This window comes from Lissotriton vulgaris, chromosome 2_1, assembly GCF_964263255.1.
Source record: "Lissotriton vulgaris chromosome 2_1, aLisVul1.2, whole genome shotgun sequence".
NCBI lineage: Eukaryota > Metazoa > Chordata > Amphibia > Caudata > Salamandridae > Lissotriton > Lissotriton vulgaris.
The window spans coordinates 160,852,321-160,877,420 of record NC_141687.1 but is presented as its reverse complement, the minus strand read 5'-3'; the positions used below and the strand labels follow the sequence as shown (position 1 = coordinate 160,877,420).

Here is a 25,100-nt window from a genome sequence, read left to right as displayed (position 1 = left end):
CCAATACCGGAGGGGCAGCATTAGGATCAGCTGGTATCCAAACCGGCGGAACTTCACGCATAGGATATTGGCCAGACTCGTCTTGTTTTTCAATATCCTCAACGAACAATGCATGAGGAATAGGAGCGGGACGAAGAGATAGCAACCGCTCAATAGCACGTCGGACATTAGTATCTACTATCAGTCCAGTTGCGAACTGAAGCCGAAGTTCGGACAAGGCGGTCAGCACCTCGTCAGGCGCATTGGCCACTATCTGATCATGAAGGAACTTGCACATTTCGTCAAACACATATCTCTGAGTTGGTATGTTGAATTGATTAAACGTTTCGAGGACAACACGGGGTGGATTTCGAAGAGGGTTTACCATCCAACCCATCGCCATATTATATAGTGCAACACGTTCTCTGTTACCAGGAAGCTGACTACGTCTCTGAGGACCATCAGATCCAGCAGACCCAAAAACAGGTCCGAGCGACTGAAAGAAGTTTGTCGCAAGGGGAGAGTTACGATTACGAGTAGAGGGAGAAGAGTAAGACACAGGACTAACAAGAGAAGGAGTAGAGACAGTAGCAACAACAGGGGTTAACAACACAGGAGCAGTAGCGGGAGCAGGAGTATGTGGAAGCGGAGGAGCAGTAGGAATAGAAACAGACAAAGGAGCAGGAATAGTCGGAAGAGCGGGTGCAGGTTGAGGAACTGGTGGAGGAACAATAGGTGGAAGAACAGGTACGGCAGGGACCACAGGAGCTGCGGTACCCTGTACGTACGGAGGTGGCGACTTCATAAGATAGGACATTAAAGGATCCTCAACTGCCTCTTCCTTCTTATCCGACTCCGTAGGCAAAGCAGGATAGCATTTATCTATGGACATACGCTGCAGCCTCTCAAACACTTCCTTATCCTTATCCTCCTTATCACGCTGAAACTGCTCAGCTTTCTTCACTATAGTAGCAACAGTATCTCGCTGACTACGTTTATTCTGTCTGATTTCTTTCTGTCGGGCTTCTTTGCGCCACAACCGAAAGGCATCAAACATGGCCGGCCTAGATTTACGTTCGAACAACTTTATTTCTAAATTATCTAAGATCGACGCCTCGAAGCTACCGTGAGGTGGCCAACGAAGATCGCCGTCTTTCTTTGTATATTTAATCCAATAATCGTTAAAAGCAATCGGGCCTAGCCCATGTTTGCTATATAAGTCATAAGTAGGAGTTCCAACCGGAGGTATCGGACATGAGTCCTCCAGCAGGGAATCCGCACCACAAGGTCTAAAACAACTGAACAAAGTACTGCGACCAGGCATCTTGCACACTAGCCGAGTTTCACAAACTTCAAGGGTTACGGGATTCACCAAGTCCCAGCAAAGAACAAAACCCTCGGTTTTTGGCGGCTGCAGTCGTCAAACAATACAACAACAAAGTACGCTAGCAAAGTGTCACCGACAAAAACACTCACACAGCGTTTACAACAAAGACACTCGCTAAAGTGTCAACAACCAAGAACTCTGGGAGCGACCCACAAAATACTTAACTCAAAGATCGATGGCGTCCTCAGGAAGGCCCGTCAATCGTCTCGCTATACCAAGGTCTACGCCAGGCGCCAAAACAGGTCTACAGTCAGGGCAGCAGTCCGTCGCAGCCGTCAGGAGGCGGGAATCTTCGCGGGAAAAGTCTTCGGGCCACTTATTTCGACAACAGGATCGATGAAGCGGGGTGCACCTTCCCTCGGAGATTTCACACGAAGTTCCTCACGATCGTCGGGCTTGGACCGGTACCACTGATGCAGCCCCACGTTGGGCGCCAACTGAAGGACTGGTTTTTTTTGGACCCAGCGGTGCCAGGGCACAACACCTGAAACCTTCGTGGGTAACCTGCTCCGGCGTACAAGTCACAGAGACACGGGACACTTCCTTCGGCGTCAAAGATTCAAGGTTTATTTGCTGCAGGGAACACAGAAGTCACAGGAAGTACATCGAGTGTAGTTCGGGGAGACTGCTTCAAATTGGTTCTGTGGATCGCTCCTTTTATACAGTTTTTACCCATAGGATAACATGTTACACAAAAGTTTACAACCCGGTTCCCACAATTAGCCCCCAGAGGGGTCGCTTTGGTCACTTTGAAACACACAAGGTCCGGAACATAAGTACGGAAACATTTGGCGGTTCCCTACTGTAAAAACCCATCTTCCCACCATTAGCGAATTCCAATCAGCAGTAAAGTAGATCGAAAATAGGAACAAAGACAGGTGCAGAGGAAGACGGAGACAGTGGGGAGATCGGAAAGGGTGTAAAAGGGGAGGTATCGAGAAACACGAGATACAGGCATCAAAGGGATGTGCCTAATGAGATGCACGGCTGAGACAATAAGCCCGTGCGGCAAGATGAGCCTCGAGCGGCGCCATCTGCCTTACAGCAGCATCCCCCTCGTCATAAAGACACTTACAAAGAACATGTGTCTTCCGCCAATATCTTGGGAGTCCCAGGGTCGCGAAGCGGACAGCGTCCGTTCGCTGGCTACTTGAGGGCAAGAGACAAAATGGATGCCGTATCTAAGATGGAACCCGTGGGTACAGATGAAAAACCCACATAACAAACGAACGGTTTAAGTTAGCACAGCGAAACTGCGCACACTTACTAAACTCGTCATTTGCGGTTCATAGATACCAGACTCGACCATATTCGTGCGAGTCGAAAACACCACTTACAATTGTCACGGAACCTCAGGACGCTCATGACGAGCTCAGCTCGTCATGGTGTACACCTCCATACACTCATGACGAGCTGAGCTCGTCATGAACAATGGGGAAACCAAAAGCTCAGCACAGGAGGAAAATAACACTAGCATCAATGTGGTTAAAAGAGTCTTTGGAATTGTTTTTTGCTGTTAGGAAACCAAAATCAGCATTAAAATGTGTAATAATGTATCCCAGTGTTTCGCTATGGAAGGAGCTAGCATTGCCACAATGAAAATAGCTTTTAGGCTGTTTCACCTTAAGGACATGTGGGACAGTAAACCTTTATATGTCCTAATTTTAAATACCATGCATTAAGTCTTTATGGGCACTAAGCCCTACCTCAGGGCTGACTTATTAGTATTTCAAATGAAGGTTTAGGTCCGTCCAAAGGGTATACTTTTATAGGTCGAATTGACAGTTTTAAAACTGCTTTGCCAGAGCTAGGCATGGGGTCGGGACTGCTGTAACACTGCAATGGGCAGCACAATAAGTGCTGCAGTACACCAGGGATATTTAACTTACAGGCTCTGGATACATTTTGGGTACCATATACTAGGGACTAAAAGGTAAGTAAAATATGCAAATTAGGGGTATGCCACTATCATCATGTTGAAAGAGGTAACACAGGCACTTTATTCCACTGGTTACCCAGGGCAAAGTGCACAGAGTTCTGTAGCCAGCAAAAACAGCCAATGCAACAATCTGAGGGAATACCCAAAGGATGGGTATCCACATGCAGCCTTAGATGTGAAAATAATACTTTGCTCCGAATTATAGTTGTTAAATGACAGGACTGCTAATCTTGTCTGTAATGCTTTTCTTACATCAAGGTGATCCCAGGACGAGTGAGCAACCAGGCCTCACAGCCTTCCACACAATTTTCATGCGAGAACACAACCGTGTGGCCAGGGAGCTGCGGCGGATGAACCCTCGTTGGACAGGAGAAACTCTCTATCAGGAAGCCAGAAAAGTTGTAGGAGGCATTCTCCAGGTATTCCAGAAAGTACATTTATATGACTGAATTTGAAACCGTTAAATGTGTGTTGTTAAGACCAAAAACAATCACCTATGCAGAAGTAGCACATATAATGTGCCTGAAAGTAGCATGAAAACCATGGCCTGGCTATGCCTAATAGTAGTGTCTGGCAGTTTTATGCACCCACATTGCCTGTCCCCACCAGAGAAGGATTTTATGATACTTTGTATAGTTCATTGTACAGACCACAATGTTAGCTGCACCAGCGGTAGTGTCAACCTCAGCAGATATATTTCACAGTACGATTTGACAAAATGTACTTCTGCAAAAGGTGTAAGGGAGAAGAATGGAAGCGTTTTATGTATTAACTGGCGCATTTGTAGTGTAGTATCCTGGATGAGGTATTCGTAATTGTGCAAAAGCAGGACTGACCAACACGGAAAGCTAAACCGTACTACATGGTGCATCCACCTTTAAAGCCTGTTGAAGTGTAGTTTTCTTGTTGGACAGTCCTATTTGTGACGGAGTCGAAGAGCGAATTAAATCCTTTCCACGCAGGATGGAAGCCTCCTCGTACAAACACAAGTGCAACAATGGGAATGATCTAGTATTGAGTACATTGAACTGGGTAACAATGTTAGTGAAACAGTGCAGGGTAAACTCTACACACCGTGAAGCAGTCAGAGTACATTGTAACACAGAGTGATCTATTCCTGGTGAAACTATACTATAGTTTACAAGAGTGAGAGAGATCTACTACTGGTGATACAGTATTGACTGTCTAATTTTCAGAGTTATCTGTCTAACAGTGAGAGTGGTTCTGGCTTTAGATACCATCCTGGATTGAGTCACAGTGAAAGTGATCTTGTGCTCGTGATACTGTATTAAGTAACACTGAGAGGCATTATATGGTGTTGATATTGTACTGTGGAACAGCTGCCGATGCTGCACCCTATATTAGTGAGAGGTCCTGTGCTAGTTACACTATACTATGTAAAAATGAGAGTGAACCTGTGCTGGTGATACTACACTGTGTAACAATGTTACTGAACCTATACTGGTGATACTACACTGTGTAACAATAAGAGTGAAACTGTGGTAGTGAGAATATAGTGTATAACAATGAGAGTGAACCTGTGCTGGTTATACAATACTGTGTAACAATGAGAGTGAACCTGTGCTGGTGATACTACACTGTGTAACAATGTTACTGAACCTATACTGGTGATACTACACTGTGTAACAATGAGATTGAAACTGTGGTAGTGAGAATATAGTGTATAACAATGAGAGTGAACCTGTGCTGGTGATACAATACTGTGTAACAATGAGAGTGAACCTGTGCTGGTGATACTATTCCGTGTAACAATGTTACTGAACCTATACTGGTGATACTACACTGTGTAACAATGAGAGTGAAACTGTGATAGTGAGAATATAGTGTATATCAATGAGAGTGAACCTGTGCTGGTGATACAATACTGTGTAACAATGAGAGTGAACCTGTGATGGTGATACAATACTGTGTACCAATGAGAGTAAGCCTGTGCTGGTGATACTATCCTGTGCAATAGGGAGAGTGATTCTGTGCTGGTGACACTTTGCTGTGTAACATTGTGAGTGCACAAAGCATGCCAGACCACGAGAACACAAAAGTTGATTCTCAATTAGCTTGTCCTCATTGGACAGCAGCGGCTGTCAATAACCTAGGCACTCTGACTCTGTACCAAAGGCCTAAAGGGTTCAGTTATAGCTACCCTAATGCATAAACTACCACAGCATCTTTCTATTTTTATGCAGAAAAAGATCACCAGACCCATCTAGTCTTTCCATGTGTATATTTCTGCAACACTGTAGGCACAATACAGTCTCAGATTAGGTAAAAGCCTCGCATCCCCTATTGGCTGTTTGTTTTTATAAATTTAAAATATCCTTGTAATGTTTTTTTTCTTCCAGAAAATAACCTATAAAGATTACATCCCCCTTTTGATGGGCAATGAAGCAGCTGCACGAATTATTGGTACCTACCGAGGATACAACGAGTCCGTGGACCCACGAGTAGCAAATGTGTTCACCCTCGCCTACCGCTTTGCTCATGCCTCCATCCAGCCCACGATCTACCGCCTGGAGGATGGGTACCGCCCGCTGACTGGGGCAGCTTCTGAAGTTCCACTCCACATGACTTTCTTCAACAGCTGGAGGATCGTGAGAGAAGGTAAGACAGTACCCCATCTTTCTTGCCAAAACAGCACGTGCAACTCCTCCATATGCACAGCATACTGCAAGGAGGTAAAGGACAGAGAGTTGCACAGAAAATCTACTTGAAGGCTACCCACCATATGTCCAAGGTAGAGAGATGAACAGACAGTGATGTGTTATTTTGCTGGGGCTACACCTATCAATTATAAGTCATTACCAACTTAGTAATGTTGACAAAAACGGTAGCGGGGGCACAGCACTAAAACTGAGGTTTCTAAACAAAAACAGCCACAGGAATAAAATGTGTGATGAAGCATCTAGTAGGGTGGGCAGGAAACTCTTAGACTCATCTTACATGGACACTCCCTGTTACAATAGTCTTCAATGAGGGGTGGCCATCTCTGGATATGATCTTACAAACACAATGAGCCAAATGTACAGGACAGTGACAATGAAGGCTCTGTCCAATTGCCGTCAGGAGCTTAGCTGCTCACTTTAGAGCTCAGTTTACGGCACATCCACTTCCATCCCCACCACTGAGCCAGTCAAGCTAACTCCATCAAAAATGGTCATAGTTCAGCACCCTTGACAGATCAGATGCACCACTAAGTGTTGCAGAGCCAGCATCATGAAGGATTGCTCTTCAAAAGGCTAGTGAACTATCATGAAAAGATAATTAAACTGTTGAAAACATTCATGGAAATTTACCTGAATGTTAGGGAGACAACGTGTCTGGGCACTGACTCCTTGCCTTACTTTTGTTGGGTAAATTTCCAGAATCCATATCAAAATACCATCATCCTAGAAAGGTATTGATGCAAAGTCCACCAGTCATTTACTCCCAAATATGCCTCATCTTGATAGAATGTCAAAATATTGGGTATTATGTTATGAATATCAATTACTAACATATTGTAACATATTGTAAAGGTGAGCATATATATGGAAGAATAGATTTTCTATTTGTTTTTAACGGAGTTTTTCATAGTTAAGGGAGACGTCAAAATCTAGTCACAGCTCAACAGGTGATCTGCAAAATAGAATGTTTAACAGACATTTTTTGCGTGCAACCAAGGGTTCAGTCAATACATCAGAGATGTTACGTAACTGTGTAACTCATGAGAGCACCCTATTATTTAGGATTCTCAACGTGTTGACTAACAACATTATCACTGCTAAGCGGGCCTAAGTCTTCATGCAAATTTTTCCATGTTTCTAAGTTTTCTCCCACCATGGGGTCTGTGCTTACTGCAATCATGCATATTTTTCTCACTAATGACTACTCACTAACATGCTTCTGCCACTCTTTAAATCTCAGTCCCCCAGCCTGTTTCCGAAGGATCACCATTCACATTTTAGTAAGAATGAATCCTAGAGTCATCAAGCAGAACTGCATGTGCATAATTCTTGGTTGTGGGTGTGGGTGTAGGCCCAGAATGCAGTGTTTAAGTTCTACTTTAACTAGTTAACCATTAGTCCTCTAAAGAGCTGGACTACCCCATTCCAAAGTATCTATATCAGTTTTCATTTCCAAATCATGTGGAGTAGGTCTTTGGATTGAAATAGGTTCTATGCAGGTACCTAATGTGGGTGAGCCTGAACCATGGGTTTCTGGATACTATATGAAAATAACCAAACACCCTAAACCACTGGTGGTCAGTGTGTAGTCCCTGTCCCATTTAACCCTTAGCTGTAGATCCTGATTTGGTCAGTTAGGATATACCACCCTGTAATGTGTGAAAAGGGGACAACCATCCAGTCTCAGTGTCAGTAAGGGCTTAAGGGTGCTAGATTCTGGTGATTATCTGGAAATCACCTCTAATTTGGTGGGTGTGGTTTTTGACAATCGTGAGTATAAGCCGAAATGACCCAACTTCATCCCCTACAGTAGTCAAGCTCCTTCAAAAATGAATACCACTACACCGTTATACAAGTCCCCCTTCATGTCACACTCACCTTTGGTCCTTTACACTGCCCTTACCGCTAAGAATGGGCGGAAAATTTGTTCCGCTCGTGGAATTTGCGAATTTTGGGCAATTTCACGATCCGCGAATAGCGAGAAATTGTCCCAAAAATCCGCAATTCGCGAGTTGGCGGATTTTATTTTCTTGTTCGCGCTTCAAAAATACAATCTTGCGCGCGAGGCATTGACTTACCATGATTCTGCGTTCGCTGATGAGTTTTCCTCCCTGTTCGCATGTGCGGCGAGGTTTTGGTAGCTGGCCGAGCGACGTCGCGATCGCAAACACGTCATTGTGACCCAAAACAGGAAATTGCAAACTCAAACACGTCAATGCGACCTGAAACAGGAAATTGCAAACACGAACACGTCATTGGGACCCGAAACAGGATAAAGGCATCGCGAGCAGGCTGGTTAAATGAAAACAACATGTTCGCGACCGTTGCGACCGCATGCGCATGTTCTCGTTCCCTAACTGGTAAAAAAATCTTGTGAACTCGCAAAAAATTTTTTTGCATGCTCGCGGAATTTGTGAATCGCGATTACGAATTTGCAAATTCCGCCAATGCTTACTTACCACCGTGTAGAGCTTGCAGAACTTTAGATACCTCCATAATGGGACTAGGTGAGAACCCAGTGTTTTCTAAATTGCTAATCAGGACAACCCATCCCAAATGTTTGAAAAGAGTCTGATCACTGGATCTCTTGCCAATAGGGGAGAAAAACTGATATTTAAGGGGTCTGTCTCTGAGATGTTTGTCTAATAACCTGCTTTGTCTTTCCTGTATTTCTGTTAGCGAATCGGGAAGTTGTTGTAAATGGGAAGCTAATCAATAACTGTCAATCACGTTTGTTTAGGCTCTGACTCTCATATGGCAGTTTTAGGGTAGCCAGTTTGATTATGGGGCACTTTCACAGCCAGAGCATAGATGGAATAATACTATTCAGCTCTTGGAATATTTTCCTAGAGAACAGAGTAAAACTTCTTGAAATACACACGAGCAGGTAGATAGTACCACCATCTCCACCAACCAAGGCCACCCTACTCAACAAAGACTGGGAATTTTGACCAGAATGCCACCAAGTTTCGAGTCTCTGGATTTACTCAGCCCTTGTTTGCTTCAATGCAGCATTCCTGGTCTTGCGAAAATGATGCCTAAGTATTTAAAAGAAGGGTTCTGCCACATGAGACCCAGTTCATGGTAAACTAAACTTCTTCTGTGTGCCATGTGGCCAGAGTACATAATTTAGTCTTGTGCCAACTGGTGTGCAAAACAGTCGTATTGCTGAATATATAAAGTATATGGAGGATTCAGAGGACCTTCACTGCTTGATCTTTCAAGAAAATCAATATATTGTCAAAATATTGTGGATGATGTGTAGGGGGGTCTCTTACACAATCCTCCACTGCACCACCTTACTTCCCCAACATACGCTAACAGTTCCATTACAGGTTCCAAAAGAAAAGTAATAATATCTTTATTTGGATATAAAACAACATCCTTAAAAGAACATCAATTTTATTCCTCTTTGCATAATTTGGAACTCTCTTTAATGATCAGGATTAGGACTGGTCACTTTTTGATTTCTCTTTGAACAACCAGCTAAACACCCTCCCACCCCATGCACATTGTCATTTGGAATGTTAATCATTGCAGTTTAGATTGTCATCTTTCAGGTGTTCATGTATTTATAGCCTTTGCACTACTTCTTTCTCGAGGGTGGTCGTCTTCCTCTTGGTCTCTTTTATATCTACCTACAGATATTCGCTGACCCCATACATGTTCCTATACATGGTGTCCGCAGTAGTGCTTTCATTGCATTCTACTCTATTACAAGCTACTCTGACTAGGGATACTACGACAGGGTTGCCATGTGTGTCAGTGGGAGTGTGGTCTTTGGGGATGTATGAACATGTGCGTATGAGTGGAATATATTTATGTGTAGGGGTGACTGACAGTCTGTGTCATATGTACTCACAGCACAGGGCATACCTCTTTGACATGTTTGGCACTGTTACTAGTATCACACAAACATTTTTTTTTAAAATGGGAGACATTTAAAGTGCCGAAATATATTCTTCAAAACATTTCATAATATGGAAAAAAATCTGCATTTTAAATCTGTCTCATTAAAAACATGGCCGTACTTTTCAGTTACACTTATGGCACGGTATCTACTTGCCACTGGGAGCAAATGGCCCGCTTTTTGTAAGTGCAACAGTTTGAAATGGGGGAAAATTAAAATGAAGGGTTAACTTAATCATTAGGGGAGGGTTTTATTTGAATTTTATGCAATTTAAAAGCATTCAGAAACATAATTTTGTTCACAGCTGCTGAGATCACAAGGAATTTTAACAGTTAAATACCTCAGTGCTTAAGTTGTTCACCTCGGTACCCCCGTCCCAGCCATAAATCTGATGCCCACTGCTATCTAAAGCTGGAAGATAATAATGTCAAATAAACACAGCCTTCCCTTAACATTGTGCTTATCTAAAAATTAACTCAAGGTTGTGAGCTACTCTAAAGGTGTCTGGGAGCTAAGTTTAGCTCGCAATTGACTGGCTGGAGACACCTGGCCTATCATCTCTCTCAACTGACTAGACTTCCTAGTGGCAGCAGAATATGCTGCACTAATATTGTATCCGCCCATACCAAGGAAAGGAATCCTTGTCTGGGACGCAAGGGACATCATCATTGGCTAGGCCAAAAGGCAAAGGTTAAGTGGCACTCCGGGTTCTGTACTACTTGCGTTTCTCTGAACCAGTTCCATACAAAAAAGTAAGGTTCTCCCTTCTATTTCTTCACCAGTTTGCCATGCTCTACAGCACTGAGGTGTGTATCCTCCGCGAGTGCAATAAGGACACAGTCTCATTTTCTCTAATTGTTTAAGCCCATCCCGTTCCATATCATGCCTCTCACCCTCCCTGCCATCTAATGGGCGTGTTAAGATAATACAACCAATGCCTATTCATAGTGCCTCATAGTAATGCGTTGCTGTCGTATCTGTTCAACTTCCTCATGTTTTTACAGACTAGTACACCTCTGTGGGTAAAGCGAATATCATGTATAGTACCTCCCACCCACGGAACAGTAATCTTTCAAATTACTTGAGACTCAGTCATTATCGTTTGCAAACAGATCCAGCTCTTGAAACCAACCCTATATACTTGCATCTTATTCCAATTCCAATTTAAAATCAACCCAAAACCAAAAAACGTCCTTAAGAGGAAAGGGGGGAGGGGGCCTCAGAGTGCACTGGCGTGGTGCTCAGCACTGTCTTAAAAAAACAGCCGAGGGGTACCTTCAGCTCTCTTTTCCCTCTGGCCACTGAAAACAGGAAATCAGTACCTTCCATGTGGCATGTTTATTTTTCAACTTGCAGTGTTCCATCAGCATTCACCACCACTCTACCAGTCGCAATATGAACATCTCCTATGGGTGAGTTGTCAGTCAAGACCATCCCCTTCATCAGCAGCTTCACGAAGATGGTGAGGGATATCTTAGCTAACTATTAAATCCCAACTTGGGGTTGTGAAGAATTCAACTCCATCATCTTTAAGTACTTTCAGCTTGGTGGAAAAGAACATGGATGGAAACATCTTTTACATGCTTTGCGCAGACATCTTTTTACCTGCTTCAAAGAAGCTGTGATGTGGCAGTGGTTGGATGTAGTCAAGAAGAAACTGTTTTTTCATCTCTTTCCATTGTGCATGTTCGATGTGAAGAGCCACTGAATAGTGGCATCCCATACCAAAATTCCAGACGCGATCTTGTGGCCAGGTTTTTGGCATGCTGCCAGTGCCCTCTGAGCCCGTCGAATTCAAAACAGTTTAGATAATCCTTTCAGTTTCAAAGTTTCCAGCAACCATTTCCCATGAAAAAGTTTAGCAGTGGATCCGTCTACAAGTTCCATGAATCTGAGGAAGTGGAGGCTTTTGCCTCCGTGTCTACCTGCAGCATCTTCTACCCTTGCCTCCAGAAAGAGGTGGTCCCCTCTAATTTACTGTTGTAGCTCACATTTCTAGTAGTTTTCTGGGATGATTTTGTGAACTGGTGGATTTTCTAAAACTTCCTTGTTCTTTCAATATAGCCACATAGTCACAGTCACGGTACAGATGTAATAATCCTTATTGATAATTTTGTTTTGCAGGTGGCATTGACCCTCTCCTCCGTGGCCTCATGGCAAATCGTGCAAAACTCAACAGGCAGAATCAGATGGTGGTGGATGAACTGCGAGACCGTCTCTTCAAACTATTCAAGAGGATTGGACTTGATCTAGCGGCTATCAACATGCAACGAGGCCGAGATCACGCCATCCCAGGTATGACCCTTTTAGGTTGGGATAAATGAGCATAGTGGGTAAACCCTGGTATCCCAGGTAAGGAACCAGATGGAAGAGAATAAAGCTTCACAGATAAGTGACTAGGAGAAAAAGAGAAAATTAATTCTAGGTAAAAAAGACAAAGGGGAGAGAGAACAAGGCTTCACAGGTAAGAAACCTGGGAAGGAGGGAAAGAGAGATGCCTTAACTCAAGCCATCAGCTATTAAACCATATCAAAGAGAGCTGAACCTTCCAGGTAAGTAGCCTAGGGGGCAACAACATAGTTTTCAGATAAGAAACTCTGGTACAGCTCTGTTTTCCAGAGTAAGAGAACATAATTGTAGATGTGCATTAAATAGACTTGTTCAGTTGAAAGCAAAGGCTTTTACCTAAAAATTTTCTTGTGCCTACTGGTGACATTTCGGGTAGGTTGTGCTGCAAAACTGCTACTTATACTGGCCTCTTACTGTGTCAAGCAAGCAAAGTAGACCATCGTCAGTGCAGTTGTTTTCTTAGTAGGTTTAAATAACAATCTGCGTGAACAGTACATTTTTGCAGCACCATTTTTGAAAATAAAACTGTGCCTATTAGAACATTGCTATATGCCCAGCAGTAATACTGGCTACCCAGCTCACCATTATTTATGCCAGAAGTAAAACCGTGCTTTTCAGAAAGTGTGTTGCTGGCCATCAGAATGTGAGCATCAAAACATAAAATATAACAGAATCTACCAGGATATTTATATTGATACATACTTGAGTATTGCCCTAATGTCGGAGGTTTAAGCCAATAACTTTAGGGTTCTACTCTAATATTCTCAGGCACTTTTTTCAAATGATGCTTGTTATGTCAGCCTACCCGAGGTACTGGTAAAAAATCCCAGTGTGATGCACAAATATACCAGAAGGTTGGGCAAGTACTGCAAGTGACTACTTAAGCTTGTCAGTTTTCTGCTAAATGTGCCAGCCTGCCTTGGGTGAGACTGAAATTAGCATGGAGGCTCAGTTCTGCATTATTGTTTCTTAAACATGTCCTGGCTGTTCAACTTGCCATATAGTGTTTATTGTACATATGTTTTCTTTCTTCCCTTTACATTTAACTCTCACTGCAGTAGGCACAGCCCACCACTTAACCGTACAATCAAAGCATAAACGTCCTGTGCAATTACACATATGTTTGAAATAAAACCCACAAACTGTTATTAACAAATTGGAACTGCCCAGGTACCAGATTTCAACCTCCTCTCACGCTAGTTCTATATGGCTTGTAAATTTTGGAAAGGAACTACTACCTTTACTGATTTCAAAAAAGGAAACGAGTGGGAACATTTACAGATGTCATAAGTCAAACTGTTTTTCCACCATAAAGTCTTTTCATATCAGAAAAAAAACAGCCCAAAAAGGGGTTAAAGTCATTAAGTTTAAAAAGCAGGCTGAGGTCCCTGGCCTTTAGTGATCTCATGAAAGATGTGTTTAAGAAGTTTAGTGAAATATCTAGTGTTGCTGGTAAACCGCAGGAGACAAGGGTGGGTGAAGAAAGAGGCTTTATTAAATGAACATCATAGCAAACACCTCAGCCACAGCTGTCAATATCAATGTTCTCCAAAGACTTATGCAGGAGCCTCAAATAGAATCCTGGCCACAACAACATTCTAACCGCATAAGCAAGGGTGTGGGAAAATAACATTCTGTTGTGAGGAGGAAAGGAAAGATGCAAACCAGCGTGAGTCTCCTCCCCTTATTCGGAGGATACCATAAATCCCCCTTCTATACAAACATTAAGTTCACACGAAAAGAAAAAGACCCAGGAACTCTGGGGTGAGAACGAGGACAAAGAGAACCAAGTATGGTTGGAGAGAGACCAATAGAACATGAAAACATGTGAAACTATAATGAGCATATGGTACAACAATTAATCTTTGAGGAAACTTGGACGGCATATCTTTCTTGCACTTGACCTGGGGTGAACTTTGGTTTTCTCAGTGTCAGCTGCAGTGGGTGCACTTGCTACAACAGGGATCTCACTCTCGCCTTCTCCCAGTACGGCAAGGTTTGTGAGGGGGATAGTGTACTTCACTACCCTCCCTAGGTTCCAAATTCTCCCGTCTTGAGTCTTAACTGCATTCCTGAATAATTTTATAATTCTCATAAGTCCTGTAAATTTGGACCACTTTGCTCTACCCATGTGAGCTTTGACGAAATCACCCACCTTGAGACCTATGCCTTTGACTGCATGTGTTCTGTCATACCTTGCTTTTTTATCAGTCATGACTCTGTTACCTGTCACTCAAAGAAATATTCTTAGACAGATCTTACCGCCCTTTGTGTCACTTCATCCACCCTAGTACCAACCTAGAGTTGGGCTTCCTAGCTTTCATTAGTTCAAAAGGTGTCAGGTTTGTAGTTTGATGTGGCGTTAGCCTATATGCCTCCTAACTCTTCATCACCTCTTCCCTTGAGCACATCCCATTGACTCTTGCTAACTGGATGCTCCTCTTGATGGGTTTGTTCAGTCTTTCCACGATCCCACTAGCCTCTGGGTGATACAGAGCACAGCACTTGTGTTTCATTCGTTTGCACTCTAAAAACTCCTTCTTTTTATGGGAGCAGAATTGAACCCTGTTGTCCATCTGTATGGTACTGGGTAACCCCTCCCTAAGGAACACTTCCAGCAGGAACTCAATGACTGATTTTGTGGTGATCTCTGAGACAAACTTCAACTCAGGTCACTGGGTACAAGTCTACCTGCACGAATATATACAGAGACCTGTTCTCTCCTGTTAATGGGCCAATTATGTCTTGGGCTACAACCACCCACGGGCCCTCTGGTGGTGATCTACAGTGCAAGGGCGGCGTATGCAACTTGAGTATCTTATCACTAGAGGAGCACGGTACACACTCCCGCATCTTCCTCTCTATGTCCAAATCCATGTTTGGACACAAAAAGTCTAAACATAGCCTCTGTTTAGTCTTGGTAATACCAAGATGTCCCTTGTGGGCCAAGTTAATCAGAATGTCCCTTAAGGTTCCGAGCAAAATTAGCTTCATGCCACGAAAAAGGCACTGATCCACTATGGACAGTTAATCTCTAACCATCCAGAATGGTTTGAGTGACTCTATTGTTTGTCCTGGACTGAGCATTCACACTGTGTCCTTTCACATACCTTCTGCAAGAGTGGGTCAGTCTTCAAACCTTCCTTTCACTTTGCTTATTCTACCACACTTTCTCATTTTGTAGGCCCAAAATGTCATCCTCCTGTTTGCTAGCATCATTTTTCTCCTCCCATTGGTACCCTACAATGTGTGAGAGACAATCTGCAGCATGGTACGTCTCCACCTCGAATGTATATTCGTGTAGATTCACCACCTACCTCCTGATCCTACTCAAGATAGAGTCTAGTCCTTTTTTTATCAAAACTTCAACGAGAGGTTTATGGTTGGTCCTCAAGTTGAACTTGGTTCCCTATACAACATTTCTAAATGTGTTAATGACCAAATGTGCAGTTAAAGCGTCCTTCTCAATCACAGAGCAGTTCATTTCTGCCTGATGCAGCGATCAAGACACAAATACTTTTGTCTCCTCCCCCTTTTCACCCTCTTGAGTCATGACAGCTCCTTGGCCTTTGAAGCTAGCATATGCTGTTATAACCATGCTCCTGCCTGTTACGAATGTCTTCAGGTTGGGAGCATCTGCCAACGCTGCTTTGGAATCCTCAAACTCTTTCTGACACTCCTAACTCCAATCAAACATTACCCCTTTCTTCAAAAGATTGCGAATCTGGTATGTTCGCCTAGCAGAATTCTAAACAAACGTATTATAAAACTCAACCATACCCACAAAGGATTTGACTTCCTCTTTGTTTTTAGGTGGTGTAAGGTTTAGTATGGTGTCTTGCAGCTCTGTTTTAGGTAGTATGCCCTCTGCTGTCACTTTGTCCCAGAAACTCTATTTCAAAGCAACCTATTCTGCACTTTTCCTTTTTTACCATATGTTCCTGCTCCTGGAAACTCATCAGAACTTGTTTGAGCTTTTGGTCATGCTGTACTCCATTCTCCCCAAATATCAGTACATCATCCTGGTAGCATAGCACCCCAGGGATCCCTTGGAGTAGATTGGACCTAATTCTATAGAAAACTGCATCCGCTGACACAAGTCCAAACGGCATACGTTTGAACTTAAAGCCCCCATGGGCATGATAAACGCCCACAGTTCTCGTTACTTAGGGTGCAGTTTGACTTGGTAGTATGCAGGAGTTAAGTCAAGAGTTGAGAATACCTTGGCTCCAGCTACCCTACTCATCATTTGAGTGATGTTCGGCAGCGGATATTTATCTACTATAACCTCTCTGTTCAGTGCTCTGAGGTCTATGCACAATCATACTGTCCGTCGCTTTTCTTGGCCACTACTATATGTACCAGCCATTCTGTGGCCTCCACAGGCTCAATCACTTTCAAACTGCCGTTTCTCCAACTCCTCGCTTATCGCCTGCTACATGGATATGGGCAAGTTCCTCACCTTGGCTGAGACCGGCTGTGAGTTTTCTTTAAGTTTTATTCAATGAACATAGTGTTTATGACACCTCAACTGTTCTGAAAAAACTTCAGGGAATTCTTCTTCAATCTTTACTTTGAATTTGCCCTCTGAACCAGAATTTGAGGGTCTTTATTGGGGTTGAGATTGATCCCAAGATACTTTTGTGCTTGCTACCCTAGAATTATTATCCCCTGTAGGATACATATATATTAGTAACAGCATATCTGTCTTTGTATGCCACAGTTCCCCAAATGAAACCGCTCATATTTATAGGTTGTCCCCCATAGCCTCCCGGATTTACATCTATTCTTTGCAGTTTTGTCTTACTCTTGAACATTTTGTCATATACATCTGCTGAGATTATTGTTAACTTGGAGCATGAAACAAACATTGCTTCAATCTTTTGTTCCTCAATACTTTTGAAGTCCCTGGGGTTACCCACACCTCTTCCTTCTATTTGCAAATCAATCTCATCACACACTTGTGTATTTTCCCGTCTAGCATCCTTCTGTAATTAATGTAACTCTTGCAACTGATCTTAAAATGAACTTTCCTCCCACACTTGCTGCAAGTCACTTTTAATGCTGGGCACTCTTTGCTGTTAGTCAAATGTCCCACCTTCCCACACCTATAACAGTTTCCTCTGAAACTCCAATTATTCTGACTCTCCTTTGGCTCTTTTTTGGCTCCTTTAACAACCAGACATTGCTCAGATCATCTACAATCTCATTCACTTTTGTTTTCCCTACACAGTCATGTTTTATCTTGCTCACACACGGTATCATGTGTTCCACCTGTTTGTCTACAATTACCGCAATTAGCACCAAGATATCTAACAAACAGCCTGACATATGCAAAGGAAAGAGCCACAATATCAATGAAAAAACTTTGAGATTCCGATACATGGGCCAAAAGAATCAACAATTGAAGTGAAAGTATTAGGAAAATGTACCCGGATGGGTAATTGGTCAGTAAGCCATTTTGTGCTATGGGCTTCAAAATGGGCATATTACAACACAGGAGATCTTAGATTCCACATCTGAGCTCCTTTATTATGGAATCCTGTCCCATAAGCCAATTTAGGCTTGTAACCATATGCACCTTTCATCCTGGGATGTGTGGTGTTGCTTTTAAAACTGTAAAGTATGAAATTAAAAACAGCAGAATTTGTGTTTGCTAAGAAGCCAAATCAGACTAAAGGTGTCATACATGACATGAGTACAATTCACTGCTGTGCCCTTAGATATCTTTAAGTGACGCCAATGCCATGGTACATTGACCCTCACTTATGATTTTGGAAGTTGCTTTCAACCTTACACCTTCTCACCACCCAATGCAAATTTAACTGATTGCTCATTCTGGGTATAAATTTGAAAATTACTTTAATCTCACCACTGTTCTGTCTAACTCTCTCAATAGATTATGGTGCATGGCGGCGTTTTTGTGGACTCTCTGAGCCCCAAAATCTGGCAGAACTCCGAAGAGTCCTGAATAATGGTGACCTGGCCAGAAATTTGATGGCTCTCTATGGGACTCCCAGAAATATTGATATCTGGCTTGGAGGAGTGGCAGACCCTTTTGTTCCTGGTGGAAAAATTGGACCTCTTCTAGCCTGCATTATTGGAAACCAGTTCCGAGTGGCCCGGGATGGTGATAGGTAAGTGCATCATTTTTTTGAATATTTTTTATATTTGTGTAAGAAGATATGATATTGAACTGTAAACAAACAACCCCTATGTCTTTCTCAGAAAGTAGTAGCTCTTGATTTGTGGTGAGAGACCTTTGAGGACAGTTCAGAAATGGCTAGGTGTCTTTATGGAGAGATTGTGTATCTATATATGAAGAAGACACTATGTCTGTGGGAATATAGCCTAGACCACTCACTCTGCAAAAGGGATTTACTCAAGTGCAATATTACACACTTATGGGTAATACTGTGCATGAGTCAGGGCGTTAATGTTGCAAGGTCATTTTGTGAATTGCTTGCAGCAATAAATCTTGCTATGTGCATGTGAAAGTCACACTTACATGTGCAAGTTGTTTTTTGGATCGAGCGTTGTCTATCTGGATGTGCATTTCATCATGCAGTGCAAATTTTAGGTTTGGGGTTTAATTCGTGTATACCTCAGGGGCTAGAAGGAATGTGATATTGGCAGTTGTAGCCAATAATGCTGGGGTGAAATGTCTCTGAAATTTGCGTTGTATGGCTAGCAGACCTTCACCATGTGTGCTTCTTTCTTTCCAACACAGGTTTTATTATGAGAATCCTGGTGTTTTCAGCAGTGCCCAACGACGCTCTCTGGAAAGGGCCACACTGGCGCGAGTCATTTGTGACAACACAGCAATCACTGAAGTGCCGAGAAATGTCTTCATGGCAAACAGTTACCCGCAAGATTTTGTGCGTTGCAACCAGATTCCTCCCCTCGATTTAAGTCCCTGGAGGAGCCGAGGCTCTGAGCCTGGTAAGTTCAGGACGATACATAATCTTTGGGTTTTCCTTCCCAGGGGTGTGCAAGTACTGTCCCTGAAATAGTGGATTCTTGCAGATTCTCTGACTGGTGCTGCCTGCTACTGGCAACAGAATCCCAGATTGTTCCATTTTGGTGGTGATGGTTTTCTAACTAAGTGAAAGATATGCCTAGTATTACTAGAGTGTCCCTGGGTGCACAAGAGTTAGGGCCACACACCCCTTCCAATGTTGTTGAGAAGGTTCACTGTAATTCCTCAAAGTCAGACAAATGCCTGAAAACTCCATTACCCCTTTGCCTGTCCTCCTTGTCCCAGTTCAAACTACTAGTGGAGGGGCCCCATACCAGAGTTTCCACACACTCTGTAAAAACATACTATGCACAACAGTCCTTTATCTAATTTACATTGCTATGATGTATAAATACACTCCTCTTTCCAAGATTTCCAGTTCCATTTTAGACGCTTTTTCTGTTTTAATTTATATGCTTCCATTTCGTCTCGCTCTGCTGACAAATATTCAGTGCAGTGGTCCTAGGTACCATTCCCGCTCACAGGCTGGGCTTGGGCATGGGCCTAGTTCTGGTCTCAGAATGTGTTGCATGGAAGCCACTGGGGTCAGCATTCGCATCGCTTAGTGGTGTAGGGAAAGAGTAGCACAAGGTTCCTTTGTTCCATTTTCTCATTTCGCGATATGAGAGTTGGTAACTAGCAACCCATATATACAGAACTATTCTGCTAGTCCGATTGTTCTTCTGTTTGCAGCTATGTAGGTCAGAAAGGTAAGTTTCAATACATTGTCTGCACCTAATTCCACATATACATTACTTGGTGATATATATCTTCACAGTACGTAGATGTGGAGTTTAGATTAGTAAATACTTACATCTCTTTATGAACTAATCGTTTTCTTTTTTGTCCCTGGATATTGTTTTAAAAATATTATGTCCCATCCATTTCGGCATTCAATATTCACATCCCCAGTCGTATTTTCCAGTACCAATAAGTAATCTAGACATTGTTTTCTACCACTCACATTTCTGTTCACACCCAATCCCTACCCCTCATCTGTATTCAGTTTCACACACGCTATCTTCCTCGTACATACCCACTTTTTAAAATTCATGCATATAGAGCGTCCTACTTGTGCTTGCCTTCCTTCCCACATCAGACTTCTATCCTACTCATATACAGAGTATGTAAATCATGCTTACCTTACAGTCACTCACACCCACCTCATTTCCTAACCCTACCTACCTCCCTCTATTCATTTAGCACTGGTTGAATTTTCCCTCCTTTTATTTTGCTCCAGTAACACATGTTTTTCTTCCACAGAGGATGAAGATACCACTCTGTAGGATCCAACGATATCCAGACCGAAGCTCACAAGACATTGAGCTTTCACTCCGAGCAAGGCAATCTTACCTTTGATCCTACATGGTCCTTTAATTGGGGCTGCTCTATCACCGTTGGTTGACAGTTTTTTAATTACTTCTGGGGAAACTTCAATCTTGTAATCTTCCTACCAGTGATCCTCCACTTAACGCCAGTGTCTGGGAAGATATTTTTCTTGAGAGGCACAGTCACTTTAATGTATCGTGAGACCTTCGACAAGATCCCACAAATGTATGGAATGATTTTTAATACTGCAGTTCCACCCTCAGTCCTAGCATTTAGGGCGTTATCATATGATCTTGCACTCCATTGTAGTGGATAGAGAAACCTTTTACCTGAGATTCTACACCTAACCTAGTACATGGAGAGACCTTCTTCCCCAAATCCAACACCTAGTTCTAGTGCTTGGAGGGACTTTCATCCTGAGATCCTACACCTAATGCTAGTGTTTGTAAAGCCCTCCATTCTGAGATCCTAAACCCAATCCTGGAGGGTGGCAAGCCCTTCTTTCTGAGACTGTACACTTAATGGTACTGCATGGTGAATCCGTCATCCTCAAATCCTACACCTTATCCTAGTTTTGAATAAATCTTCACCCTGAGATCCTACACCAAATCCTAGACGGTGGAGAGACCTTCATTGTGAAATCCTGCACACAATCGTAGTGTTTGAGTGATATTCATCATTAAAACCTGCACCCCATCAAAGTGTCTGTATGGACTTTCATCCTGTGGGCCTGAAAAGAATCATGGATACTAGAACCTGCCATTCTACACTCACCCTTCTCTAGTTAGAAATGTCAAGCCTAAGATTTTATGCTCAGCCCTAGTCACTGGAAAGACCTTAATAATGAGATACACCACTAGACTGCAGTATTCAATTGAAATACCTTTGCCATTAGAGCCTATGCTAAGTCCTTTTCTATGTCAAGACTGCCGTGTATCAATCCTAGGCATCAATCTTTTAATGAGTGTCATAATCCATTCAGCAGCAAGATTCCTCTTCTCAGCTCCACCTGAGAACCTCTGCATCACTCGTGTGAGTGGTGGATCACAGTGTTTAGTTAATTGTAGAATCTAAAAGGATATGAATAATGAAGTTTATCTGATTTGATTCCTAATTCTAGGACAAAAGGGCACATAGAAGACCCTCAGGTATGCTATAGAAAAAAAAGTCTCTTTAGATGGTTTTTCACATATCATGAAGTCAGAAGATCCTGCAAGCCTGTCTCTACTACTGTGTTCATGAAAGTCATATATTTTCCTGAAGTATATATTGTTCCCCTTCCTTTCAATTGTCTATTATGAGTTATTTGCACAAGATAAAGCTGGAAGCATACTTTCCTGTAATTCTAGTTTGTATGCTCATCCAATTGTTTTGCAACGTATTCAGGGTCAACTATCGAAATGCTGTCATTATTCCAAGACTCTCAATTTAACATGTTATTTTTGTTATTAATAAATATGTTTATTGAGACCTATTCTTTTCTATGTCTGTTTTTAACACCTTCTTCTCCATGGCATTAATTCTAAGGAGGAAACATTTTCTATGGGACTTTGGAACATGTAAGGATCATTGCTTGTTTGATGGCGTGCTTGTCAATAGATTGGCAGGGGAAGATTTCTTTGCTTATTGGCTGTTGGCCTTCAAAGAGTGTACTGAAGCATGGGAGTTTCAGGGGAATGCTTACTAGTTGCTCTTTAGCTGTGTTCTTTTGGGAAGAGCCCATTATTGCCTACCGAACGCTTGGGTTAATTTGCCAGGCCAGGCAATGAACCTGGACCTGTGCCTGAAGCAGCCAGAATATAGGTTCTCCTGAGTATGCTCTTCACTAAGGCTGAATGTGCTACTCCTTTGCCCTGTAGACACCACTTCTGTGATGCCATTCACAAGAGAGCAACACAGCATGTACCCATGTTACAAGTATATCACCTTCTGACGCCCTCTCCTTTCCATGCTACATTGCACGACCCTCTAAGCTCCAGTGCAACAAGTGTACTCGTGTCTCACACCAGCAGTTTCTTTAATACTCCTGCTGCCCACTCCAGCAGCAACAAAGTTGAAGAGTGTGAGGAGTGGGACTGCTCACTCTTCATGTAACACTGCCCCTCCTCCCACCTGGGTCTAATGACTTTACAGTGCTGTCTATACTGAGCCACTTGCAAGGCTGCTTCCTGTCTCTCACAGGACAGTAGGGGTGCCTCTTTTGTGCAGCGTTGTTAGCCATGTAGCTCTAGTAGGGTTCACCACCCTCTCATGCCTACTCTCCGGTTTAGCATTGTGTTGGATGATGAAATGTAAGAGATAGACATGCATTTTTATGGTTTTCAGTATGCAGTTAGCTTTGAACAGCTCTACAGGTCCCTTTATGGTATTTCTTACAATATAGTCTGCTTAGCTCGATACTGAACTAGGCTATAAAATCTGAAATTCTCTGTAAAGTTGTGGTCCTGAGCTGGTATGGTTAGAAGGAGAACAAAGTGAAAGGATCTGAAAACTAAGGCCATTTGTATCCTCCCATAATTGAGTGTAGATGTAAAGAAGCGGTCAGATTGTTTATCTATTTTGACCTGCATTGAATGGACTGTAATAAACTTCTCCAAAACTGTCCAGTGAAGTGTGACAGATCTCTTCATTTATTCAATGCCTGTTCATTTGGTGATTTTTTTTGTCTGTACAGTGCTGGATGCCCTCATAGCAGGTCAGGGCAGGTATGTATTAGGCTAATTAGATAGGTAAAAGTTGCAAGTTGTTGACAACTGCGTATTATGAGTCATCAATGATTTTCCATTCCTGTGAATCCGGTTTTTGACCAAAACATTCAACTGAGACTGCGTAACTTGAGATATCAGATACCATTAAATTTATAATGGATAATGGCAAGAAGACAGTCCTGATCCTTTTGGACTTGTCTGCCGCTTTTGATTCCATTTCACACAACATCTTGTTAGCCAGACTAAGATCTTGTGGCATATCCAATTCCGCGTTGGCATGGATTACATCTTTCCTGTCAAATAGGAAGCAGGTGATCTTGTTGGGATCTTTTCTTTCACCTGCACAGGCCGTGTCCACTGGTGTGCCACAGGGGGCGTCACTCAGTCCACTTTTGTTCAATATATATATATGGCCCCTCTCATCTCATTGATTTCATCCTATGGGATTGATACCACATCATACGCAGACGACACTGAGTTAATTTTGTCCCTGGATAAGAATTCCACCGATGCGGAAGAAAACTTCAAATCTTGCTGTGCAGCAGTTATAAAGTGGATGAAAGATAATCATCTTTGCTTTAACATCGATAAAACTGAGATCTTACCTATCGGTAAAAATAATTGTTTTCAACCAAAGGACTGGTGGCCTGACGACATTACAGCCCCTCCCCATCGACGGTGGAGGTAGCAAAAAAATCTGGGTGTTTGGTTCAACTCTTCTCTTTCCTTTAAGCCCTATGTCCTGAAGACAACTCAGACCTGCTTTGGGCTTATAAAAACGTTAAGAAAGTACTTCAACCTGATCCCGTTAGCCGCCAAGAAAACAGTAGCAGTGGCTCTCATACTATCGCGCCTGGACTACTGTAATAGCCTCCTTGTAGGAATTAATAACACTATCCTGAAGAGACTACAGGTAGACCAGCACACAGCAGCCAGATTGGTCCTAGGGCTCCCTCTCAGGGCATCAGCCTCGGCCGCCCTGAAGACCCTCCACTGGCTTCCAGTTCATAAGAGGATTTTGTACAAACTACTACTGATGACTTTTAGAGCACATCGTCAAGTGGACCCAACTTATCTCTCAGCACGATTTAAGCCTTATATCACAGCAAGAACACTAAGATCTAGTGCTGCAAGCTTGCTTAAAGTGCAGAGCTTTAAATTAGTAACCAGATGTGGGAAATCAGGCACTGTACTGGGAACAAAGGCCTGGAACTGCATGCCAAAGGAACTTAGAGTAATCGAACGGGAGGGGCAGTTCGGATCTTTGGGATATCTGATGCCTGCTGCTTAGACCTAATTTAAGTCCCATTCTATGTAATTTGAACTTTGTCATTTTCAGCGCCAGGAGACTGCTATATAAGCAGCACTTTTCATTTAATTTAATTTAATTTATTTTTATTATGGTTTTAGTATTATTGTGGGACATGGCAGTTATATATATGGAAGTACATAACTACAAAATGTCATGGCGAACCATAGTTCAGCCTTTTTTTGCTTACCTGCATAATGAAAGCAATGCAGTTTGCTGGTGAGTTGTTTGGAATTTGTCGGTTGGAAGCTGAGGTCTGACAGTGAAGGAGTGACTGTTTTCTGGGCTGTGCTGTCTGTCTGCAAGTGGTGCAATTATCTAAAAAATAGACACCTTTTAAACTGTCTTTGGGAGGGTATATGGTTGAGGGTGCTACAAGTGCTGGCTGGTAGTGAGTTCTATACCTTGGCAGCTTGTTCTGAGAAAGCAGTGCCTCCTACGGATTTCTTATGGTAAAGTAATACGATTAGAAGTGGTGGAAGCCTAGAGGG

At 42.7% G+C, this 25,100-nt stretch overlaps 1 protein-coding gene across 1 annotated transcript in view; it reads left to right on the top strand.

Annotated features, from left to right (window-relative positions):
- LOC147729751 (eosinophil peroxidase-like) overlaps positions 1-23,194 on the top strand; it is a 74,000-nt gene extending 50,806 nt beyond the window's left edge. Inside the window, exons 8-13 of the mRNA XM_086954639.1 lie at positions 3,564-3,724; positions 5,666-5,924; positions 12,021-12,191; positions 18,145-18,382; positions 18,976-19,187; positions 20,527-23,194. Coding sequence (XP_086810765.1) covers positions 3,564-3,724; positions 5,666-5,924; positions 12,021-12,191; positions 18,145-18,382; positions 18,976-19,187; positions 20,527-20,549 — 1,064 coding nt within the window. The 3' untranslated portion in view covers positions 20,550-23,194. The remainder of the gene's footprint in view (positions 1-3,563; positions 3,725-5,665; positions 5,925-12,020; positions 12,192-18,144; positions 18,383-18,975; positions 19,188-20,526) is intronic.
- The last annotated feature ends 1,906 nt before the right edge of the window (positions 23,195-25,100 follow it).